Below are 22,539 nucleotides of genomic sequence, written 5' to 3' on the forward strand. Positions count from 1 at the left end.
CTCTGACTCATCAGTGCTAACCACCACACCACTGTTTCCGCCCCAGAACATGATTTCCTGTTAACATAATTAATTCCCTGGCCCCTTTACCAGAACCCTAACCTAACTGTGACCTTTACCCCAACACCAAGTCTTGATCAACAGGTTTTAACCCAGAATAAATGTCCCCACAAGGACGACGTGGCCCCACGACCTGAGTAGTCCGTGAAGAACTGGGCCCCGCAACATGATAAAAACAGGAAAACACACACCTGACGTCATGGACCTGAACCACAACAACAGCAGCAGCTGAAGTCTGAGGATCTGTCAAGTCACACAGGGCTAGACAGGAAGCGGGGTGAGTCTGCTTTTCAAAATAAAGTGAGAAAACGCAAACACTAAAATGAATACTAGCAGGTCAAGTGTAGAGTTAATTTAATAATGAAATTGTGAGTCTTTACACCTTGTATATTCCTAATATACAAGAATTCCTCTTTAGAGGAATTAGAGGTGACATAGATCTAAATAAATAAATAAATAAAATAACAAACTTATTTTTAAATAGAAAAGGCCTGAAAAAGTTTGTAAGCACAATTTTGACATACTTGTACCAGGCTAATACTAATATATACAATGATGTGTTATTAAAAAAGTTAGAACAATATTTTAACAAATGCATTGATAAAGTGATTTTTACTCATTAATTAATCCTTACTTTCTGCATAATGTGCAAGTTTACTTTTGGTAATTTACAGGTATATTTTAAAGCTAATACTTTTAGTTACACTTTTAATTTAGCACAATACCTTTGCTGAGTTAGAGCCTAAAAGTGACATTTATTCTGAAAAATCCATCACCGGAAACGCTCCTGTAAACGCTGCCGTTAACTTGACACCGATCTGTGCCGGGGGAGCGGAGCGGCTGAGCTGAGGGATCCCAGTCGTTTTCCAATGCTGGGGAACCGGGAAGCAGGTACCGCCGCCGGCGGCGGGGAGGCGGCTGCCGGGCCCCCGAGCCTTGCGCACCGCGAGGAGGGGACGCGTCCAGGGAGTGCGGGGTGTCGCCTCACCGGCCTGGTCAACTGGAGGCAGAGACCTTGCAGGACTTCAGCCCTGTTTGCTGCAGCCAACACGGTGCTCTGGTAGGCATCATGACGCAGGGATATGAGAGCCTCATCCTGACTAACACTGAGCTCCTGTTAATTAAAGCAAAATTAATTAGGACTCTGGGTTAACCTCAAATATAAAACAGAAATTTGACTTCAGATTATTATTATTATATTTTTTAATTATTTTCACCCTCCACATATTTAGATTTATAATCTGTTACATTTGCTGTGCAGTTTTTATTGAAATTTTGGTTCCTTTTACTTTTAACAGCAATCCTTAAAACACTGTTGCACATATAGTGGTGATTTCACATTCAGGAATGTATTTAATTGACACTGATCTGGGTCATTTTCAGCTGTGTTTTGTAATTTTTTAATCTTTTTTTATGTTGGAGAATATCCTCCTCCTCCCAACGCATGCTAAAAAGTACATACATTTATTCAGTTGACATGTTAGTGTTATTTCTACAGAGGAGTAAATGTAACAGCAACAGTAGCGGGAATATCCTCTTTAAAATATCCAAATGTTCATTTATTTATTTGTGTGTATTGATTTGTTAATCTGCGTTGCCTTTAGTTTCTCATCTTCCTTGTGTCCATACTTTAAAATTATGGTACAAACTATAACCGTAGGTGTCGCTAATCTAAACACCACTAAGGACAAAATAAAATGAACTAAATGACTGATTGTTTCACAGCACTGAAAGGGGACAGCGAAATCTAAATCTGTGAGTCATGTCATTTATATAGATAGATGGATCCTAGATCGACCAGTAGCCGACCCTAGTGCGAGCCACATCAGACAATATGACCTATATGAGATTTAGCAGGAGCAGCCTATTACTGATACAGTTAGTTAGTGCTTTACTTAATTCTGTGCAGTTATTAGTTGTTTAAATGTTTAAGATATGCTTAATGCAAAGTGCATCACTGGTGCAGAAACAGAAAAGAAGTGGACCCATGTAGAAGCCTTGTGGCACACCACAGTCCGCCATGAACATAAAAAGATATGTTGATGAATGTGTGTTGCAAAAACCCTTCACATGAGGGTGAATTAAATTGAAGAATGTTTATTTTTTATTTATTATCATTATTATTATTATTTTTTTGCAGGCTTGTGGCCTTCAGCTCTCTTCGAGCCTACAGCTTCGTGGCCTTCCTGCTGGCTCTGCTGGTCGTCACGGTGACCGCCAAAGACGTAATCCAGTCCAGATCCGCAGGTGACACCCAAACATCCTCTAGTTCTACACCAGTGGAGCAGTTTTAATAGCATCATCTGTTTCCTTCACCGTGATGCAGAATTAGTCCAGCCCGACACGTCAAATATGAGTCACTGAATTATTAATCAACACAATTAGTTAAATAATTGATTAGACGACTGGAAAGAAATTAATGAGAAGCAACTTTCGTAATCAGTTAGTCTATTTTCAAACAAAAAAGTCAAATGTATTTAGCTCCAACTTCTGAAATGAGATTATTACAACAGCAGACTCTAAACAGCTTGCTTCTTCATTTCGTTGTCAACAAATTAAAATCCGTGGTGCTCAGATTATGACTACGCTGCTGTTACTCTTCTGTCCATCACCGCATAAAGCCCCACCCAAACAGTTTGATTGGCTCGGCAGATCTTTGCCAGGGCATGAACAGTTCCCAGCGGAGAGACTCCATACCAACTCTCCGTCAGAAAAGATGTGTTTGGCGGGAAAGTCTTTCTGACTTCCAGGCTTGTAACACTTTGGAAAGCAAGTAGAATCTAAAGTGTGGCCGTAGTACATAATTATACCATGCAGAGGGCAGTTGAACACCCTGTAGCGTCAAAAATCCCAACATTGACAAAAGTAGCAGATCAAGAAAGCAAGCAAGAAAAAAAAAAGTTACCCGTATGTACCATAGACAGTACAAAGATGGAACAAAAGTGCAGTCAAAGCAAGCAGAGCTTCCCCTGGTAACTGGCTGCAGTTAAGGTCATAACTTAAGGTGATGTGACCAGGATGTGACATAATAATGTAAAAACACACAGTGTATAATCAAACATTTCCTTGTAACTGTTGGAGGTAGAGCAGAGCGTAGTATTAATTAAAAGAAAAGGCAAGTGAGTCTGGCAGAAGTGTGGGCGGGGCACTCTCGGACTGTACTGATCAGACTCTGGCTCCAAAATCGCTATATGCCGTTGCCCGTATCCTGGGAAAATAGCACCAGTTTGGCCAATGCAAGGAAGTGGGGACACATTATCCATATTTATACAGTCCATGGTATTTACTGACAATGTCAACTGAGTTACCACTGGGTCAAGCAGCTGGAAGAATTGCAACAGAGACACCTGGACAACAATATTCTTGACCTATACATCAGTTTGCATAGTTGTGTATATATATTTGAAAACTGGAACAATATCCCATCAAGGAGCATTTAAAATGGATTAAGGTCTATTGACAGCCCTATGGTTTTGGATGCTTTAATTCATTTTAAGACAATAGCCCTGGCACCAGCTGAGGTAGATTGTAGGATAATGTCACCCTGGTGCTGACTCATTAGCATAATGAGTAAGGATGAGACAGGTTGTTACTCATCAGCATGACCCTCACTCGGTTTCCTGTTTGAACATATTTATTTCGAATTGTCTGTGATTATCTTTTAAACAATCTTTTAATCACTTATGTTTCTTATGCAGTAGTCCGACATGTACCAAGCACAGAAAAGTGCACTGATGCACTAATAAATGCAAACTTATGACTGTTAGATTTAAAAAAAAACAACATGCAACGAGTCTTACTCTTACAGCTGTTTATTGTGAGCATTGTGAACTCTTCGAGTCAGTGATGATGAGTAACAGATTTCTTTTGTCCACAGGAGCTCACTTATGGCGCAGCATGACGTCAAGGTAGGACACTGGAGGGAGTGGGATGTGTTTGTTTGGTCCTCTTATTGGTTGAGTTACAAGTTAGCTGTTTTCAGGTCAGCAAACTTAGTTGGCTTAGTGTGAAGAAATTCTGAAATATAACCATAACTTTTAAACATTTAAAGCCAAGCGAGCTTGGTGCTTCTCTGTTGATTTGAAATGTATCCGACAGACCGACAAATACATGAGCCTCTTGATCCGAACAGCGATGGCCCTGATTTAAGATGATCAGCTTAAAATGTTGATATCACATGGACGAAAGTCTAACTGGATGAATGTGACTCCTGAATTTGATTTTATGTCCCACTCTGTTGTGGGACTACAGAAACTGTTTCCCCTTGCAACCGGACAAGGCCGACGATTGACATTTGACTGAATATGTCCCAAAGAACTAAACTGAAACGAGGCGAACTGGACTTGTTGGGTTTCTTAGACATTTCATAAAAGAAGCTTCATCAGTTTTAAAAGACCGTTGAGGAGTTGGGGTTTAAATAGGAACATCTGCGGGTGTTTACCGCTTGAAACTCACATGATTAGGGTCCGTTAACAACCAGTTACTCAGAAGTAATTGGAGGAATCTGTTTTGATCTTGTTTTCTTTCCCCAATGAATTGTACACGCATGAATGGTACATAAAGACTAAGAATTGGATGAAACGTCTTAAAGAAACTTTACAAGTCCAGCTGCCTTTGTTTCAGTTAAATGTTTTTTAGCTATACCATGACCTGAATGACAGTTTTGACCGAATATATTTATTGTGTGCACTTTCAATGATCTTGCGGTAGCACCTATTTTTGTTTTTGTACATCATTTCTCTTCTGATTGTTATGCCCCTCTACACCTCCACTAGCTGTGCAAGTGTCTTTGGCTTGTGCTTAATCACCTTAACCAGCCACACCTGAGAAGTCTGAATAAAGGGCCTCATTGAAGAGGCCTTGGGGGACACTGTTCGCCTGCAGATGCTCGCCGTGCTAACATGCCCAGAGACATCTGGAAGTATCCATTTAGATCTAAATCTGGTATAAAAACAAACGTTCTCACAAACAAATCACATTTGCAGTGAAGAAAAACAAGCACAACTTTAAACAGATCCGCCCTGGAAATAAAACTGCATATCAGTGAATTTAACGGATTTCTTTGAATGACGTTTTCTTATAGACTCTAAACTTACCTTGCACAGACAGTCTTCATGAAAAAAAAAATGTTTCCTGTCAAACTGAACGCACAGATGAGCTGAACAGAGGATCTTACTGTTTAACCCAATGCGGAGTTTATTGGTCACATCTGACTGTCTAATCTAATCCCACCACTAATGTCTGTGTTAAATCGGGACTTAAACTTTGCAGACTCAGCAGTATAGCTGTGTCAAAATGCTAAGGAAGACTATCAGTAAGATATTTTAAAAAGTGGACGTTTGGATAACTTATAGTTTGATTATGGGTAATAAAAAAAACTAAAACGGTCCAAGTCTGTTAACTGTTGAATAAAGCAAATTAACATTTTACTTTTCTTCTTTTTCTTCTTCAACATCACATACAACCTGCTCAGCCTCATAGCACTTCAGAAATCTGTCTAATTTTCACTTAAACCTGGAAATAATCTGATAGTTTGAATATATATGACTTATAAAACACAGAAGAAATATTTCAGATTCTGCTCGATTTCTAGCTCAGACTGATGGCAGTGATCACGTCAAAGCTCAGATTTCAGGGATTCCATGAAGACCAGCAGATTTCAGTAGAGTCTCAGAGGATGAGTAGCATCTCCGAAACACTTTTCACTAGGGAAACCAGGACAAACATGACAGAGCAGTATTTTACAGTGGAGTGAATGGAGATGATGAATCCCAGTTAGGGATTAGTGGCAAAAACAGAAGGGCGACAGGAGAGAGAATGAAACCACAGTGGGCCAAAGCCATGAGTTGGACACCTGCAGGGAATGGACTCCACCCTGACCAAGGACAAGCAGCACCTCATTCTCCAGAGACCTGCTCCACCCTCTATGAGTTCAAACAGATCACAATGAAGAAGGAGACCACAAACAAATAAAGACCAAGGAGTGTTCACTTCCATAGCCTTTCCTCCACATCTGCATGCTCTCTGCTTGGCGCAAAGCACATAGCAGACACATCCTCACTCTTTCTTTATCTCCACTTTATATCACTTTCGTGTTTTCTAATGAGTCATGACCCATTTGGCTGACTCGGTGTGTTGTTGGCAGTGTTGGAGGAGTCACATTGGGGCACTTGTTCACACGCCCGGCCTCATTTTTAAAGCCGACGTGTGTTGGGTGGTGTTCCGTTACTCAATGCTGGGTGGGATTCGACGGAGGTGGCGGAGATTTGTGGGCGCCAGGCTGGACGCAACACATCTGAGTTATGTAACTGACAGTCGGTTGGGTCTGGGTCAGGGGCGTTTCAAACTGAGGAGACGTAGGAAAAAAAAAAGAAAAAGTAAAAGAATAAATAAATAAATCTGGAAATAAAAAGACAAGTACCAACATATATATTTTGTTATATTTTAACATTTTTGTAATTAGTTAATTTTCACTTTTATTTGTTAATTTATTTTTGTAGAAAAACATGTTTTTCCTTTTTATTTTTTTTAAATCATTTTTTTTTTAAATTATTTGTTTAGTTTTATATTGTGCCATTTAAGGGAAAAGGAAATGAAAAAGTGTAAAAACATAAGCACAAAATATATGCCATTTTGTCAAATAATTTATGAAGTATAAAAAAGTATTTATGTGCAATAAATAAACGGATATGTTTAAAATACATATATATCTAAAAATTATTATTTTTTCTTTATGTTCATCCCTCAAGATTATATTTGTACTTTTATGGCTCTCCCGTGACTCCATATAAAAACTGCACAAGCTATGTTTTAATCTCAGAATAATCACTGAAAAATAACAATGCAAAACATCATTGTGTTAAATCCTTCCGGTTAGAGCACATCCACCATATTTTGAGAACTTCCATTTTGATGGATCTGTTGATCTTTAAAGTCTAAGGTGAACTGGACTTAAATGTTGATACAGAGATGGGTCCCTAGGTCCCAAAGGTCCCTGTTCACATTCAGACATCATAGTTAGTGTAAAATGCATCTTTGCCTCTAAACAACATCATACTGAAACTTCTAAACTTTCATTGCTTTCCCAGTTTGCGTATGAGACACTTCTAAATATCTCTTTGACACTTCTAAACTCTCTTTGACTCTTTGACATTTGGCCAGCAGAATGGGATTGTGTTGTGTTCTTGCCACCTGCTGTTGTCGATCAGAGGTGTCTCGTGGGTAATTGTACATCGGGCTCAGAGCAAGTCTCGGGCAAAGGCTTGCAGGAGATTAGCTGTTGACCCAAAATGCGAACTGACAGCTGCAGAGTTTGAGCCAGCCGCCTGTGAGTGTGTGTTCATCAAAACACACATGGTTGCTGGTGAAATTGTGTGTTGTTCACACTGATAGTAGAATAAAGTCAGAGTTATGTAATTCTTCATTACTGTTAAAGGTCTAGTTATGGAGAATAAGAACAGCAGGTCTCAAAATTTTCACACTTGAAAACTGGGCCGTCAATAAAGTAGAAAAAGAAGCTGCAACATCTGTCCAGAGCAATCTGATCGTATAGATGTGAACACACCCGGGACACAGTGAGGATGCATTTGAGAGAACGGATCTGAGTCCACATGTGGAGGTGGTCTGGGACACATGTGACCTCTTCCTTTGGTAGTGTGAACACACAATGAGTCCTGGGTCACATTAAAGACCACCTACTCAACAGGGCTGATCTGTGGAAGAGGAGTTTAACTCATTCATTCAACCACTATTATACAGCGACCAGCCATAACATTATGACCACCAGCCTAATATTGTGTAGGTCTCCCTTGTGCCTTCAAAACAGTAGATCATCCCACAGATACTTGATCAGTTTGAGATCTAGTGAATTTGGAGGCCAGGTCAACACCTTGTGTGTGCCTGGTCTGGTCTAGGTGGGTGCTACATGTCTAAGTAACATCCACACCAATGAATGCCAGGTCCAAAAGTTTTGAACTTTCATTGAACTGTCACAAGATGGTCAATGTTATTTACTTCCCCTGTCAGTGGTTTTAATGTTGTGGCTGTGTTGACCAGTCCTTGACGGTCCACCAACATTATGAGGACATTTATAGTTGTGAGGACATTTTTCCTCTCAATGTTTTTAGGGTTAACGCTTGGTTTTTACGGATAAAGTTACACTTACAATGAGATTAGGGTGGGGGTTAGGCTTTCAGTTGAGATGGTTAGGTTTGGGTAATGGTCTAGAGAACGCATTATGTTAATGTGTGGTACTCACAACTATAGAGAGATTAACGTGTGTGTGTGTTTTTTAGTGACCATGCTTGAAACAGACGTGGACAAACGTCCCGTGACTCCGAGTGATTTATGTTTTTGCTGCATTTGACTTCGAGGAAAGTCTTGCCGTGCCACCATGTGTTCTCACAACAAACCCGAAGTGTCTTAAGAGCAGTGAAACCTGAGTGCCGTGTGTACATGATATCTGTGTGTGTGTGTGTGTGTGTGTGACTCAGCTGTTTCTTCGCTGCCGGAAGTGATTAAGGCTTCCAATCGGATAGCTCGACATGTAGGGGGTGTGCTTCAGAGCGACCCCTCTGATTGGACGTGGGCCTGACTGGAAGAAAACAACCAAACAAAGCAGCCATGAGTGTTTCATCACAATCAGATGATGTGATGCAGTCATATGTCCACAATAAGCGTTATGCAATGTATTTCTGGGTTTTACTTGTATATGTTATGAAATAACATGTGGTAACCTTAAACATTTTATTCATAACAGATTTGGCGACCCCTGTAGTTACTGCTCGTTAACAGCAAATTAATATGGTTTAATGCTACAGGACACAGAATTATTTGACCTTAATGAAGAAGTCAGGGAATAATCATCTCTTTTCCATCATTTTGTGATCAAATGTGATCTGAGTTTATGCTTTATGAGTCTGTGAAAGTAGTTTGTTACCTGTATTGCCAGAATGGGTGGTTTTGAATTTTATTTTGTGGGTAAAATCAGAGCAGTTTTTTGGAGGTTTTTTAAATTAATTTTTAAAACTGATTTGAAACAAAAACAAAGTGCATAAGAGTAGAGAAGCTCCATATGCCTATCAGTGAACTACGTGACATCATCAGATATCTACCTAGTAGCCAGCACTTGTGGTAGTTGGCTAATGTAGTTTGTTGCTGAATGATTTCTATGCTTTCACTGCATTGTTTTGTCATGATAGGCTACACTAAGCATTCCCGGTGGTTAACAAACTAAACAAGGTCTCGATCTTATATTTTTGACAGTTTTTTTTTTAACAAAGCTGGAAACCATGAGCTGTATCTGGCACCACTGTTACCTTCCTGAGACGTTGGAGGTGTGCAGCTCTTCTTCGAACAGCTCACTGTAGCTGCTCCTTCTTATTACGTTACTTCTGTTTCTTCAAACCGTGGCCTTCAGTTCAAACTGGGATGGTCCAAGTCCAAGGCCATGATGCAGAAAATGGTGGATTGTTCCCTACGGGTTGGGGTCTTGTTCCTGTCCCAAGTGAAGGAGTCCAAGTATCTCAAGGTGTTGTTTATGAGTGATTATACAATGGAGCGAGAGGTGGACAGGTGGTTTGGGTGGCAGATGCAGTAAGGTGGACATTATAGTGGACTGTCGGAGTCAGTCTACATTTGATGTATGAACTTATGGTTATGACCTAAAGAATGACATCGTGGTTATGTGGTTACAAGCTGAAAGGTTGAAATGAGGTTCCTCCCTCAGGTTGCTGGGCTCAGTCTAAGTGATGTGGTGAGGAACTCAGACATCCGGAGGGAGCTTGTATTCCTTGACCAGGAAGTACAACCTGGTTTCTATAGGGACTGAACAAATGAGATGTTGATTATCAAGCTTTAGACGCTTATTAGTTGGATTTTGTTAAGAATCAGCTTAGCATTTTCCCTGTGTTTCCAGTCCTTAGTTGGGAGCGTCACATATCAAGCTGATTAGATGAGTGCGTTTCCCAAAATGTCAAATGAATCATCAGAAAACATCACAGTGTGACACACATGTCACGTCTCTAGTGTCACTGTCACAAGAGTAGGTGTGTTTGGGATGTGGTTGTTGTTGGGTGGGGGCCGTTTCTGCCCCCCCTCACCCCATCCTCTCTGCCCTCCCGGTGGCTGTCGGATGGAATGTAGTGTGACTCGGTTATTTTTAGACGAGGCTGCTTGAAATACTCCAACCGGGGCTCCATTGAAGATAAACACAAACTGCTCTCACACAGCGTGTCACGTAAAAACCTAAGTTTGGCATTTTCTTACTGCTGGGAAAAAAAAGATTTTTTTAATCCTGCTTTCTGTCTGTAAACGTGTAACTGATTCGTGATCCCGTTTTTGGTTGCCTTTGGTTGTGCCGTCGAGTCTTCTGAAGGTTCCTGAGCTTCTCGAGATGTCTCCTGAAGATCGTGGGGCAGGACTGAGGTACGGCCATGTGTGCTGGAGAGGAAGGCCTGTTTTTAACAGCTCACAGAAAAGAAAACACATGTTCACTTTTTTATAGCTGGCAATATTTAAGTCATTTGGACAGTTTGGATTTTATTTCACTTATTATTTTAAGGTTTAAGGATGTGAGATTTCTTCACCTGAAAGATGCTTGAGGTGGAGTTGTTGTACTGCTTAGAAAGAACATTTACAACTTCTGCTAGTCAGCCTATCACATAAGAGACTGCAAGCTTGTTGTGTGTATTTCAGTGGTGCAATCAGTGTTTAATTACAGTTTTTTGGCCTTTTGATTTTCGGTCCATATAAATCCCAGGATAGTTCAGCCGTCGTTGCATCATCATCGCTGCACGTCCCTCCACAACACTGGTGTCTTATATCACTCGTAGCTTTAGCAGTTGCGTCTTGCGCAGAGACAGGCGTGCACTAAACTTTACTTATATTCCTGTATGCAGAACACAAACAGCTGGGTAAACATATTTACTAACCCCACCCCACCCCCACTTCCCCCCATTCTTCCCAATCACAAGTGCAGAGCTGAGATGTTTTTGACGCCATTCCTCGCATTGTTTGTCTGGCTCTATTTTTAAATCGGCTCGTTAGAGGCTCAGACATGTTGCTGCCCGTGTTGTTTCAGAGATTACCGATTGGGTAAAAAGTGATAGCTGCCGAACAGCTGCTAGTGTGTTACTGCCGTCCTCATCCCCTGCCTCAAATCCTCCGGTGTTGGCGAGGCTGTTGGAAGTTGGAATTTTTTTCTGTTGAAGTGTTGACTGACGTAGTAAGGTGTAAACGTCTTGAGTGATTGATGACGCACCGGAGGGCGGTCTCTGGGGGTGTCTGTAATGAAACACGATATATTCTCTTCTCAGTATCCAAAGTGTTTGTGAGGCTCACGCAGCATGTGACTGGGGGGTGGGGGTGGGGAGGGATTGGGGGGTTAAAAATGTCAGGATTTGCTACCCATGTGTATTGGGATGACTGTTATTCTTCACAAGTTGTGAAAATGCTTTCAGATTATATCTAGAACCATAAGTTAGCGAGGAGTTATTCTGTGGAAGATCTCAGAAGACGGAGGCAGTCAGAATCTGAATTTTCAGGACGTCATAAAAGTGTCATCGTCAGCCTTAATGCTTGATATTTAGGGCCAGACGTGGGTTGTGGCTTTAATTCAAAGCTCAATCAGCAGAGTATATGGATCTAAAACAAGATGGAAGATGGTTTCCAGCTCAGAAACCAAAGCTGAAAGAATCACATCCGCTACTAGACGCAATGAAATCTGATTGCAGCAGTTTATTGACTTAGCATTGATTCTCCTTTTATGTTTTGTCAACGCTGGTTTGACCAAGTTTGGCTTGTGAGCTAGTCAGTTGTGGTTTAAGATTTTATTTAGATTAAGTTTAGGCTTGTAACTAGCTACCCTTCTACAACTGACTTGCTTCCTGAAAATATTTCAAACCTTGACTTAATGTATTTATTGCCCCAATTAGAAATGTTCATTTTCAAACAAAATGAACATTTCTGGATAGGCCTTCAAGTCAAGATATCAAATATGCTTAAAATTAAAAGTTGACAGTTTGACTGTAAAAGGGGCTTCTGGTTCTGAGCATGAATGGTCATACCTTCGCTCATAGGGTACTGAGTCCCATCACCTCCAGTGCTCAGTTCTCCAAAAAAATTTGTGAGTGTACCTCTTTCCCGGGACCTGTCTGTTTTTCGTGGAACAGATAAGTGCTGATTGTGTCCATCCCTCCATACTGCTTTATTGCTTCACAGTTTGTCCGTCACATGTTCTGTGGAAATCAACCTCCTACAGGGGCATGTGCCTGGAAGTGGAGAGGGTGGCAGCGGATCGACCTTTCGTCTCAAGCGTTATGTGAGACAAGGCCAGGGGGGTGAGACAAGGCCAGGGGGTTTGCGTCAGGTGGGTGTATATGAGATAGCTCCTTGTGGCCTCTCGTGCTTGTCCCTAGCAGCCGGCTAATACATGATTACGAGGTAGCGACGTTTTGGGGGAAGCAGGGACATGGGTTGAGCTTAGGGGGGTTAATCTCCTTTAGGGAACATTATGGCTGCAGAGATGTGTAATTAAACGGCTCTACATTCGAGGGAAAATAGCACTGGATGCTAATTTTCACCTCTTTAAATGCCAAAGCTTTTCCTTGAGAGCTGCCAGCTGGAATAAATCTGAGCTGTGTCAGAAATGCCATATTAAATCTGATCTCTTCCCAAAAATGTAAATAAATAATACACTTGTTCAATGATCTCCTTTTCACTATGTGCCAAGAATTCAACCATGTGGCTTTAAGTTGGTACAAGGCCAATAACAAGACCAGACATCCAGTCAGAGTCACAAAGAACTGAAGGGAAATCCTGCAGCGGATGGTCCGACCCCCATAGAGTCTTGACCTCAACATTGTGAAGAGTCGGAAAAAAGTGGTTAAGATTCCAACTTAATGGTTTACATGGACGCCAAATAAAAGAATCTGAAAAGATGTATGCATTTACGTTCGTCTACCATGGTAAACACAGACACAAAAGTCAGCCTTCGTTTCACTAGGTAAAAAAAGACTGTCCTACTACCACCAAGACAATCAAACTCAAATGACTAAATCATACCAACCCTAAAAGCTTTGGACGACCATCGAAATTATGTTATGACCCCCTGCAACAGGCTCTCACTAAATAGGAAAATTTGCATAAGAACTTTGATTTATAAACATTATAAACATTAAGCAACCCTATATCCTAAAAAAGTTCAAAAAAGGCAACTGGACTGTATAGTTTTTTTTTTTTAAAAAAAGGCGTTTCACCATTCATCCGAGTAGCTTCTTCAGTTCTCCTCAGATGAGTGGTGAAACGTCTTCTCAAAAAAAAAAAAAAACAATTGGATATACCATGACCTGGATGACTGAGAACCTTCACAGACATTAAGGAACCCTAACAACAAAACTGATCTGGATGGTCCGGTCAAAATAACTAGAAGAAGAGAAGCCACTCAGAAATCATGGCTCCTGCAGCGGCGGCTAGAAGAAGGCGATGAGAGAAAGAGCCATGGTTCCTCCTCCTATTTATTGGGTCCTCCTGATCAGTCTGGATCAGAACACAAGACGCCATCAACTGGAGGCTGCAACAGCCCAAAAACATCAGTCACTATATTGACAAAGGGGTCCTGGTGCTGTGGAGCATAACAGAAGAAGAGGACATTTTTCCCTCCATGTTAGTGTCCACTCCCGAATGTCTAGAGTAGTAGAAGATGACCGAGATGTCTCCATGTCTCCAACATTGCAGTCCACATGGATTTCAGCTTGGTTCATCCGTTCAAATACTCCCTCCTGGAAACTCCTCACCTGAAGTTTACCCCATGTGGAGCAGACATGCTTAGAGAGAATGGAGAGAGACTCTGTTCAGATGGATTCTGATTATTAGAGGAATACAAGTGTCCATGTAAATACAGTATATCCTCCGAGAGAAGAACGTTCTCCAAGATGCCAAACAAACTCACTGCCAACTACCGTGAAACACTATTGATTTAAAACAGTGCTTACAATGGACTAAAATATGCAAAGTCATTGTTGTAAACTGTATGGTGAAATGCTTTACCATTGTCCTGTCACACGCATTTTGTCAGACAGTATTTACCTTATGTTGAAATAACAGGCAGCAGGCAGGAACTTATCTGTTGTAGTAACCTGATCTCTATGGTGATTCCACACCAGCTGTTTCCAGGACAGCTGCTTTCACAGGATGGGAAGTTTCCATCCTCAGCTGGATGTAAATTTAGTACATTGTCATTTAAATGTGATGAACCCTTTTGAGGTTATTACTCTGCCGTGGTGATGTTTCCATTAGTTGCTGTTAAGCCTCCACATTTTAAAAGGATATGTTGCTCTTGAATGGCAACACATTCTTGTGTCTTGTGTAACATTTTTTTGATAACTGACCCTCTGGCAGGCCAATGATGATTCATTTCCAGTTCCAGATATTAATTTATCATCTTCAAAACTGTGACTTTTAGTCCAGATGAAGAGGAAACTTCCATTGGGTTCCAGTTGTTGGAAGAGAAAACAGCCAAGAGGGGAAGCAACACTCTTATCTATTTATTGCTCATGACCTCCATGTGTTCCTTTCATAGCTGTTTTATGTGAAGTGATCACAAGGGCTGATGATGGAGCCTAAATGGGAGATGATGTTTGGGAACCTCCTTGTTGGAGGGGAAAGTTTCATACCTCACCAGGTGGCCCGGAATTCCCAGCAGTGCCTCCGCATGGAAAGCACTTTCACATCCCTATTCCCATCTCACACCTGTCTGTTTACTCATCTCGTCTGTGTTATGGTAGACTGCTTTATTTAGACAATGACATTTTCATTGGAGTGGCTGGGGGCTCTCTCAGATGCTCTTAAGATTCCTAGAGGGGATTAAAAAAGAGATGCATAAATAAAAGCATGAATTAAATGTTGTTGTTTTTTTCGAGGTTATAATACAGGAAACACTTAAGTTTAGAAATAGGGGGTTCAGATCCAGTTTTTTTCCTGATTAACTCTCAATCAGTATATGAAATCCTCTGGACCTCGCTCGCACTGAGGTTCATGCCTAGTTTATCTATTAATTTGAGGGTTTACAGTGCATTTTAAACCTAACACAGACTTATCTGGGTTAATGGATTTAAAGTCTGGATGATTGCACCAGCACTTTCACAATAGCCAATGAGAGAAACAGCAGCTAGTTAGTTAGCATAGTACTGTGGACAGATAAGTTTAAAAGTTCACCTTCATTTATCTCTGAAGAATAGACACACAGTCTGTGAAGGTTCTCAGTCATCCAGGTCATGGTTTGTCCAAAAAGTGTTCAAGAGATGCAATTGGACTTAGTAGTCAGTTTTGTCATTGACACTTGTTTAGCTTTGTGGCACATTTGTGCAGTGTTATTACCAGATCTGGTAATGTGTGCGTGAGTGTGTGCATGTTCAAGATTGGAGAGAAGAATATCTTAAGTTTCTCCTTAAGTGTGTGATGCAGCCTGATTTTAAAATCAATTAGGATTTTAAAACTCCTGTCGTTTGGTCTCATCTTCACTTCTGCAAATTTGTCCCTGACATAACCACTGATCGACTCTGGAAACAGTGTTTTACTACTATCCGAACAACTATTGATCTCAATTGGGGGTGACTGTCTTAAGAACGACATTACTGGATTTGAAATTTGACAAAAGTTAAAGCATAGTCTCATCAGCATAGATAAGACAGCCCTCGAGGAAACCCTGGAAACATCTCTACTGTTGAGTTTAGTGAGACACATTATTCAGAACTTAATGTGCTTGAGCTCGGTAGGGGGTGAATGTCTTAAGAACAGAATTACATGTTGATTGACTATATAGTATTTTTTTTCTTGTATTAAGGGTTAGGGTTAATTATTAATGTCTTTAATGAGATTTCTGAGTTTGGCAAAAGATAAAGTATAGCATCATCAGCATAGATGGAACAGCATTTTGGTTTTTTGGGTTTTTTTTGATGGTACATCATGGCCATACATCAACCAAATATAATCCATTAAGAGATCTTAGTGGTGACTAACAGTACCTCTGTCTTTGTGTTTCTGTAGCTGGGAGATCATTGACTCAGGCCAGGACAGCCAGTCTGGGAGTGGACCTCATCTCAGCGACTCCCTCAAACTCTTCCTCCAGGAGACGTCGGCTTTCAAACAGCAAAACCCAGGCAAGGTGAGGTAGAGGCAGCCGACGACTCCAGACTAACTCCAATTTGCCTGATTTCATCACCCACTGGGCCTTTACTGGATAGTTCAGAAATGTATGGCTATATTATTGCCATTTTTTCGCATTAAGACTTGAATATCCAAAGAACATGCTGAAACAAGGGCAACTGGACTTTCATGAAGTAATTTCAACATCTTCAAGAAACCCAACAAGACCAGTTGTCCTTGTCTCAGCTTGTTTTTTTGGATAAACCATGACCGACTGAGAACCGTCACAGATACAAAGACGTGAAGAACAGATTGGTAACATAACAGTGGTTTTAGTGTGTCAAAAAAAAAACAATAACAAAGATGCATGTTTTCCACAAAAATAAATGAACTAACAGTTACTGCTTTTTTTCCTGTTGTAGTTTTGCCTGTTGGTTTGCAGTTTGTGCACCTTCTTTGCTGTCTTAGGACGTTACATTCCAGGGATTGTCTTCTCGTATATTCTAGGTGAGTCAACCAAATCTTTGCACATGGAAAAGTCATTTATGAATGGGTTAGGGTTAGGGTTAGGGTTATGAATCAGTCACATTTGCCTCATTGCATCCGTGGAGCTGGAAAAAGTTGCAGCCTTCAGTTTTCAGCTTAATGTTGCTGTCTCCTCAGAGCTATAGCTGCATGTCCTCAGCATATATTCGCTTATATTTAATCTTGTTCTTATTTCTTAATTAGATTTACTGTATGTACCTAATTGCTCCAAACATGAAGACAAATTCCTTGTATTTACGAGCATACATGCCAATAAATATGATTCTGATCACTTTAATTGGCACCATCAAAGCAAAGGGTTCATGCTAAGGCTACATATGATGATTCAAGATCGTGTGCAAAAGTGTTTCTGCACATGAATTTTTTCATTGTCTCTCTTGGTGTCTCTCCATAGTGCTGGGTGTCTTCCTGTGGCCTCTGATCTCATCTCATGAGGTTGGTTTGTGGCTGGAGCCAGTTCTGCAGAAGCTGGACTTTGGCATCGGGGAATTTTTTCAAAAAATCAAAGAGAATCATGGTAAATATTATACAGTGCTCGACATACAGTGTACATGCATGCATAGTTAGCACCTTAAAGACCAGACACGCACCCCTTTAACATGACGCCTGCATGTCTGAGCAAGTACCCGCCTCGTGGTCTTGTAATGGTTGCTGCACGGTGTACCACACTGAACAAGTCTGGATGGAGGCACAACAATGTAGGAAGCTTTTACATATAGTGTGCCAGTCAATCACAAGAGTCTCAGAGACGAGGCTTAAAAACATGCAACCTAATGTCAGACACCTTTTGGAAGTGTCACGTTTGACTTCAAGGAGGATTGTGTTTTTGCAAAACAGCAGAAATCATGGGGAACCTGTTGCATTCACATTATTTTGAAATACCAATGGGTCGAATACAAAGGGCAACACATAAATATGAGGCTTTAAATGTGTCCGATAAAGTTGATGTCTCTTCATTGACTTTTTAAATCCGTGCTGTACCAGAAAACTAAATCACTCTACATCACATTTCCCTTCTTTCAGAGAGGAAACGCATGCAGGCTGAGACCGAGAAAGAGGGCATCGAGTCGGACCTCTCTTCCATGTTTCCGAAGGTTGGCTAATCGTCTTCTCATCTGAATCTAATTAGGCCTGTGTTTACTGACGGGTTCCCGTTAACGCTAATGAAATCTTGTACGCATGATCCGCATCAGCGTTGTGGTGTGTGGAAAAAGGTTTTGTGCCAAAGAAAATCCATTTAAACTTTGCTCCTTTAGCCAAACAGCTGGCTACAGATAAAATTCAGTGAGCGTGTTTCCCTCTCTGTCTGGAGATTGGATCATTCATATCGTAATTTGATAAAGTAAGCGTACGTAGTGCATAGGGATGAGTCAGCAAAAGGGCGGGGCTGTGGATTGAGACTATATGTATGGGACTGTATCAGATTTAAGATGAAAATTTCACTGTGTTTACACTTGAATCCCTGAAGACATGACTTGAGATAGGAAAAGTTTCACACCTTGAACAAAAGTTCAGGTATGTAACTATGATGATTAGCATTTGTGGATCTGAAAGATGCATCAACCTACAGTTTGAGAAGGACTTTTACTTGTTCTTCATTCTCTTTGCTGAAAATATCAGTAACTTTGCAGTGAGGTTAGATATGAGATCAAGGAGTGTCATTGCTATGGGGTGGGGGTGTCTGGTTTGGTCTAGGTGGGTGCTACATGTCTAAGTAACATCCACACCAATGAATGCCAGGTCCAAAAGCAGAACATTGAACTGTCACAAGATGGCCAATGTTAGTCACTTCTCTTGTCAGTGGTTTCAATGTTGTGGCTGATCGGTGAATGTTCATAACTAGCATTAAAATGCGTCTCAAGTGACTACTTGTGATCGTTCACATAATCCGGTGCTCTATATGCAAATAAACATGATTTTACAAGCCAAGGCCACTATTGAGGAGGAAATTAAACTAAATCTGTCATTTTTTAGATTTATTTATTAGCTATTGGAACAAATGGAATTAACACTTAAGGTGCTTTTGCCTTTTCTGGTGATCATTCATAATGGTGACTGTGGTAAAGCTAAGCTGATGCAAAAGGATGTGAGCTGAGCATGTGGTCCGTCAATGTGGCCAGGACACATTGTGTGTTCACACCACAAGAAGAGATGTGGTCACAAGTGGCCCAGACCACCTCCAAATGTCGTCAGAGTGATCGTATAGCAATCTCCAATGCGTCCTCAATACACCTTGGGTGTTTTCACACGGGATCACACATGTCAATACCATTTAGCAGCGTTATTGTGATGTTGCACTGTAAAATCTCCATGTGTTTCCCTCCCTACAGCTCGACTCCACTGTGTGTAAAGAAATGTCTGTATCGGACACCGAGGTGTCTGATGTGACGTGGACTGAAAACGGTACTTTTAATCTGTCAGAAGGACACACACCACAGACTGAGAACTCAGAGGGTACGTTTGTCAGTTCCACACCATCCAGTTTTTTTCACACTGTGAGGAGTTTGTGCTTGCTTCATGATCCTATCTACGCTACTGTTGTACAATTTCTGTTTTTTCTTTAACCTCACAGATCTCGACAGAGAAGAAGCCTTCATTGGCGGCCTCCCAGAATTCCCTTCCCTAGACAACGGTGCAACGACCAATGGCGACGACGAAGATGATCTGAGCCTCGGCCTTCCCTTCCCCCCGCCTCAGCCCCAGCAGCCAGTCAAATCCAAGCATTTGCCTCCGCATCACGAAGTCCAAGCCACAGACAAAGCCCTGGAGTTGGTCAACCAGATGGCAGGGGATGTCATCGCCGCCGCAGTCACTGCCGCCATCCAGGAGAGAATAGAGTCAGCGGTCGGCTTCATGGCGCTGAGCGAAGACACCGAGCGGTCGAGGCTCCCAGATTCGAGCAGGATGCTGGAGCTGCCCGAGGAGTCCGACAGCGAAGTGGAGGACTTTGAGCTACTGGACCAGTCAGAGTTGGAGCAACTGGAGGGGGAGCTGGGGCTGGGAGAGGAGAAGGCCAATCCAAAAGAGGAGGCGCAGGACGAGGCCGACAAGCCGGCCTCTTCTGGATTCTTCTCCAAGCTCCTCCGACGCCAATGATTGATGAAAAGTTAAGCAGGGGTGGGGGATGGGTTACAAGGGACATGTGGATGGTAGACGAGGATGTTCTGGTCATAGGCAACTTCTTGGGGGTTGTGAGAAAATAATGTTTCCATGTATTTTTTTTGCCTTTAGAGCTATTATCTACACTGAAAGATATTCTGCTGCTTTTGTCTGAATCAACCAATCCTAATGCCGATATCAGACTACATCAAATCAAGCCTGACACAGCAAATCAGCTCAGGAGGGCACTGTTTCCTGTTTTAAACTACTTCAGGAACGCTCCACAATGTCTGGTTGAGAGTGCGATTGTGTTGTTCCTTCTATCACACCTACTTTACATGGTGCATTCAGACTGTGCACAGTATTAATTTAAGATTTCTTTAGTTTCTTCTCATGCCCCCAACTGTTTTTGTACATAGTGGCCATCACCCAGCTCAGAGGGTAATGGGTTGGTTTCTCTGCCAAATTTGTTGGTTTTTAATATTATGGCTTCATAAAGGATGAAAAGTGACTGTACCCTCCAGAGCTGACCTTATGACTCCCATCACCATAAGTGACAATTTGATAAAATGTTGTTGTCTGATCACGGGATAATCGGTTGTTGATTTGTTGTTGACTAATCTCCTGCATTGACTTTAATCATTTGCTGTTGTTATATTGAAGCAGCTGAATAATAGAGAGGTCACTAGCATTTACAAGCACCGTACGAATACTCGCTTTAAATGATTTATTACATATTATTACTTGGCTGTAAGCAAATAATTACATGTAATTGTGGTAATGAACAAAGTCCAGCTTATTGTATTTAAAAAGAATCAATATAATAAACAAATTGTAAGCATAGTAATTACAAAAAGTCATATTTTACATTCTCAAATTCCAAAACCAAAGCACTCATCAAAGTTCTTTATATCTGCTTACAACTAAATTGTAGTGTGTGATAAACCATTTAATAAACTACATGTTGCTTAGAAATGCTAAAAAAATAGGTACTAGTAAAATAACCCAGAACATCCTTCTGCACTGGACACAAAATATTCAGAAATGGAACTGATTTTTCAACAACCTCTAAGCAGTAAGTAAAAACTTTTAAAGAAAATTAAAAAAAAAAAAAAATCATCTTAAAAAGACACTTTTTTAGATTGTAATCCAAGTCTGACTGTACATCTAAGCAGATTCTTAAAGACTGCAGTAAAATCTGTATTTTAGCTTAATTTCACACATTAGAAATATATATTACAAATTCCTTTGATTTGCAGCTACAACATAGACAACTCACAATGTCATTACCCGGAATTCAACAGACATGAAATCAAAAGACAATCACAAGGATATCAAATCGCTGTTTATGTTTGGATGGTGCACTATAAAAGTTTAGAGAAGGAAAAAAGAAACCAATTTTTTTTAATTATTTAGTTTTTTAATTTTATATGTACTTTTTTTTCATGAATATTTATTTTATAACAAAATGCAGCCAGTCTCAAAATACTATGCATGGAAATCGCATTTTGAGGTGAAAACACGACATTCAAACATAAAACTTACTTCCAGAGCTTTGAGTCGTGGATTTCTTGGAAGGACTGGAAGGGGATACATCTGATTCTTTAATATTAACTCCAATTTAAAGTTTAGATCTTTGTGCTGGAAATGTGGTCATTGGTGTCATAATCTAAAAACAACGACGGGACTCATTGTGGGACTGGTTTCAGCTGATGGTCACAGTCTATATTCTGTATTCTGGTCTCCGTAGGAAAGTTTTACACTCCTGAAAAGCCACTTCTCAGAACTCATGGTAAAAAAGGGAGTTCAGTGTCCTCTCATACTAAATTTGCAACTACTGTTTTCCAACCTCATCACTGAGTCAAGTGCAGTAAATATTATTTGACCACTAGAGGGCAGAAATGTGCTAACCTTCAACTCACTGCATCTATGACACAGTCAGAGGAAAACAGGCCTTTCTCTGACTAAGTGATGAACATTAAAAATAAAGTTTTAGTCTCTTCAGGCTGCTTTGGCTTTCCACTTCCAAGTTTCTGGTAGAAGGCTGAGGAGCTGATGAAATACTCCGTTATCTCCTGTGACTTGGAGGAAATTTGAAATACAATACGTTGTTGTTTCTACATCACAAGGCCAGATTGAAATGTGAAAAACTAGGCATTGAAATTAGAGGGTAAATAACAATTATTTATTATTAGTTTATTAGTTAGAGTTATTATGTTGATTATTATGTTGATTATGCTGTCACAGAAAATCAACTCTATTGCAGCTATTGCAACAAAAAGAATCACAATGTCGACATCATCACTGAACCTGCCATAAACCTTCAATAAATGGCAGCAGGTGGCGTCTTCATGATGGATACAACCTGTCTGTGACAAATATGAAGAACAATATCCTTCAGGAGATCAGGATTTTAATTTATGCTGCTTCCTAGTTGCTACTTAAGTATAAGTTTTTTCTTGTCTTCTACTGTTCTTCTCCTTTTACAGACCCGTATTGAATTGTAGCCTCCAGTTCAAATGACAAACCTTTGAGTGTCTACAGTGGGATTTATGTTCCTCATCGTCAATTAAATATTCAAATAATCTGGAGTCTTATCTAAGATTTGGTCCACCTGCTCGTGTAAGCTTTATTTACCTGAATAAATCACAACGCCGCCTGTTAGTGGAGGCCTCTGATAGCCTGGAAGGC

General features: G+C 40.7%; 1 protein-coding gene across 1 annotated transcript; it reads left to right on the top strand.

The window, feature by feature from the left end:
* Positions 1–929: 929 nt before the first annotated feature.
* On the top strand, positions 930–21,215 carry retreg1 (reticulophagy regulator 1; the record flags this gene model as incomplete). The annotated part of the gene is made up of 9 exons (XM_084546461.1): positions 930–1,120; positions 2,201–2,307; positions 3,938–3,968; positions 16,105–16,222; positions 16,626–16,710; positions 17,144–17,266; positions 17,773–17,843; positions 19,080–19,203; positions 19,322–21,215. The coding sequence occupies 9 exons, from the start codon at positions 930–932 to the stop codon at positions 19,843–19,845; spliced, it is 1,374 nt and encodes a 457-aa protein (XP_084402587.1). The 3' UTR covers positions 19,846–21,215.
* Positions 21,216–22,539: the final 1,324 nt, after the last annotated feature.

This window comes from Chelon labrosus (assembly GCF_963514085.1).
Source record: "Chelon labrosus genome assembly, chromosome: 6".
In the NCBI taxonomy this organism is placed as follows: domain Eukaryota; kingdom Metazoa; phylum Chordata; class Actinopteri; order Mugiliformes; family Mugilidae; genus Chelon; species Chelon labrosus.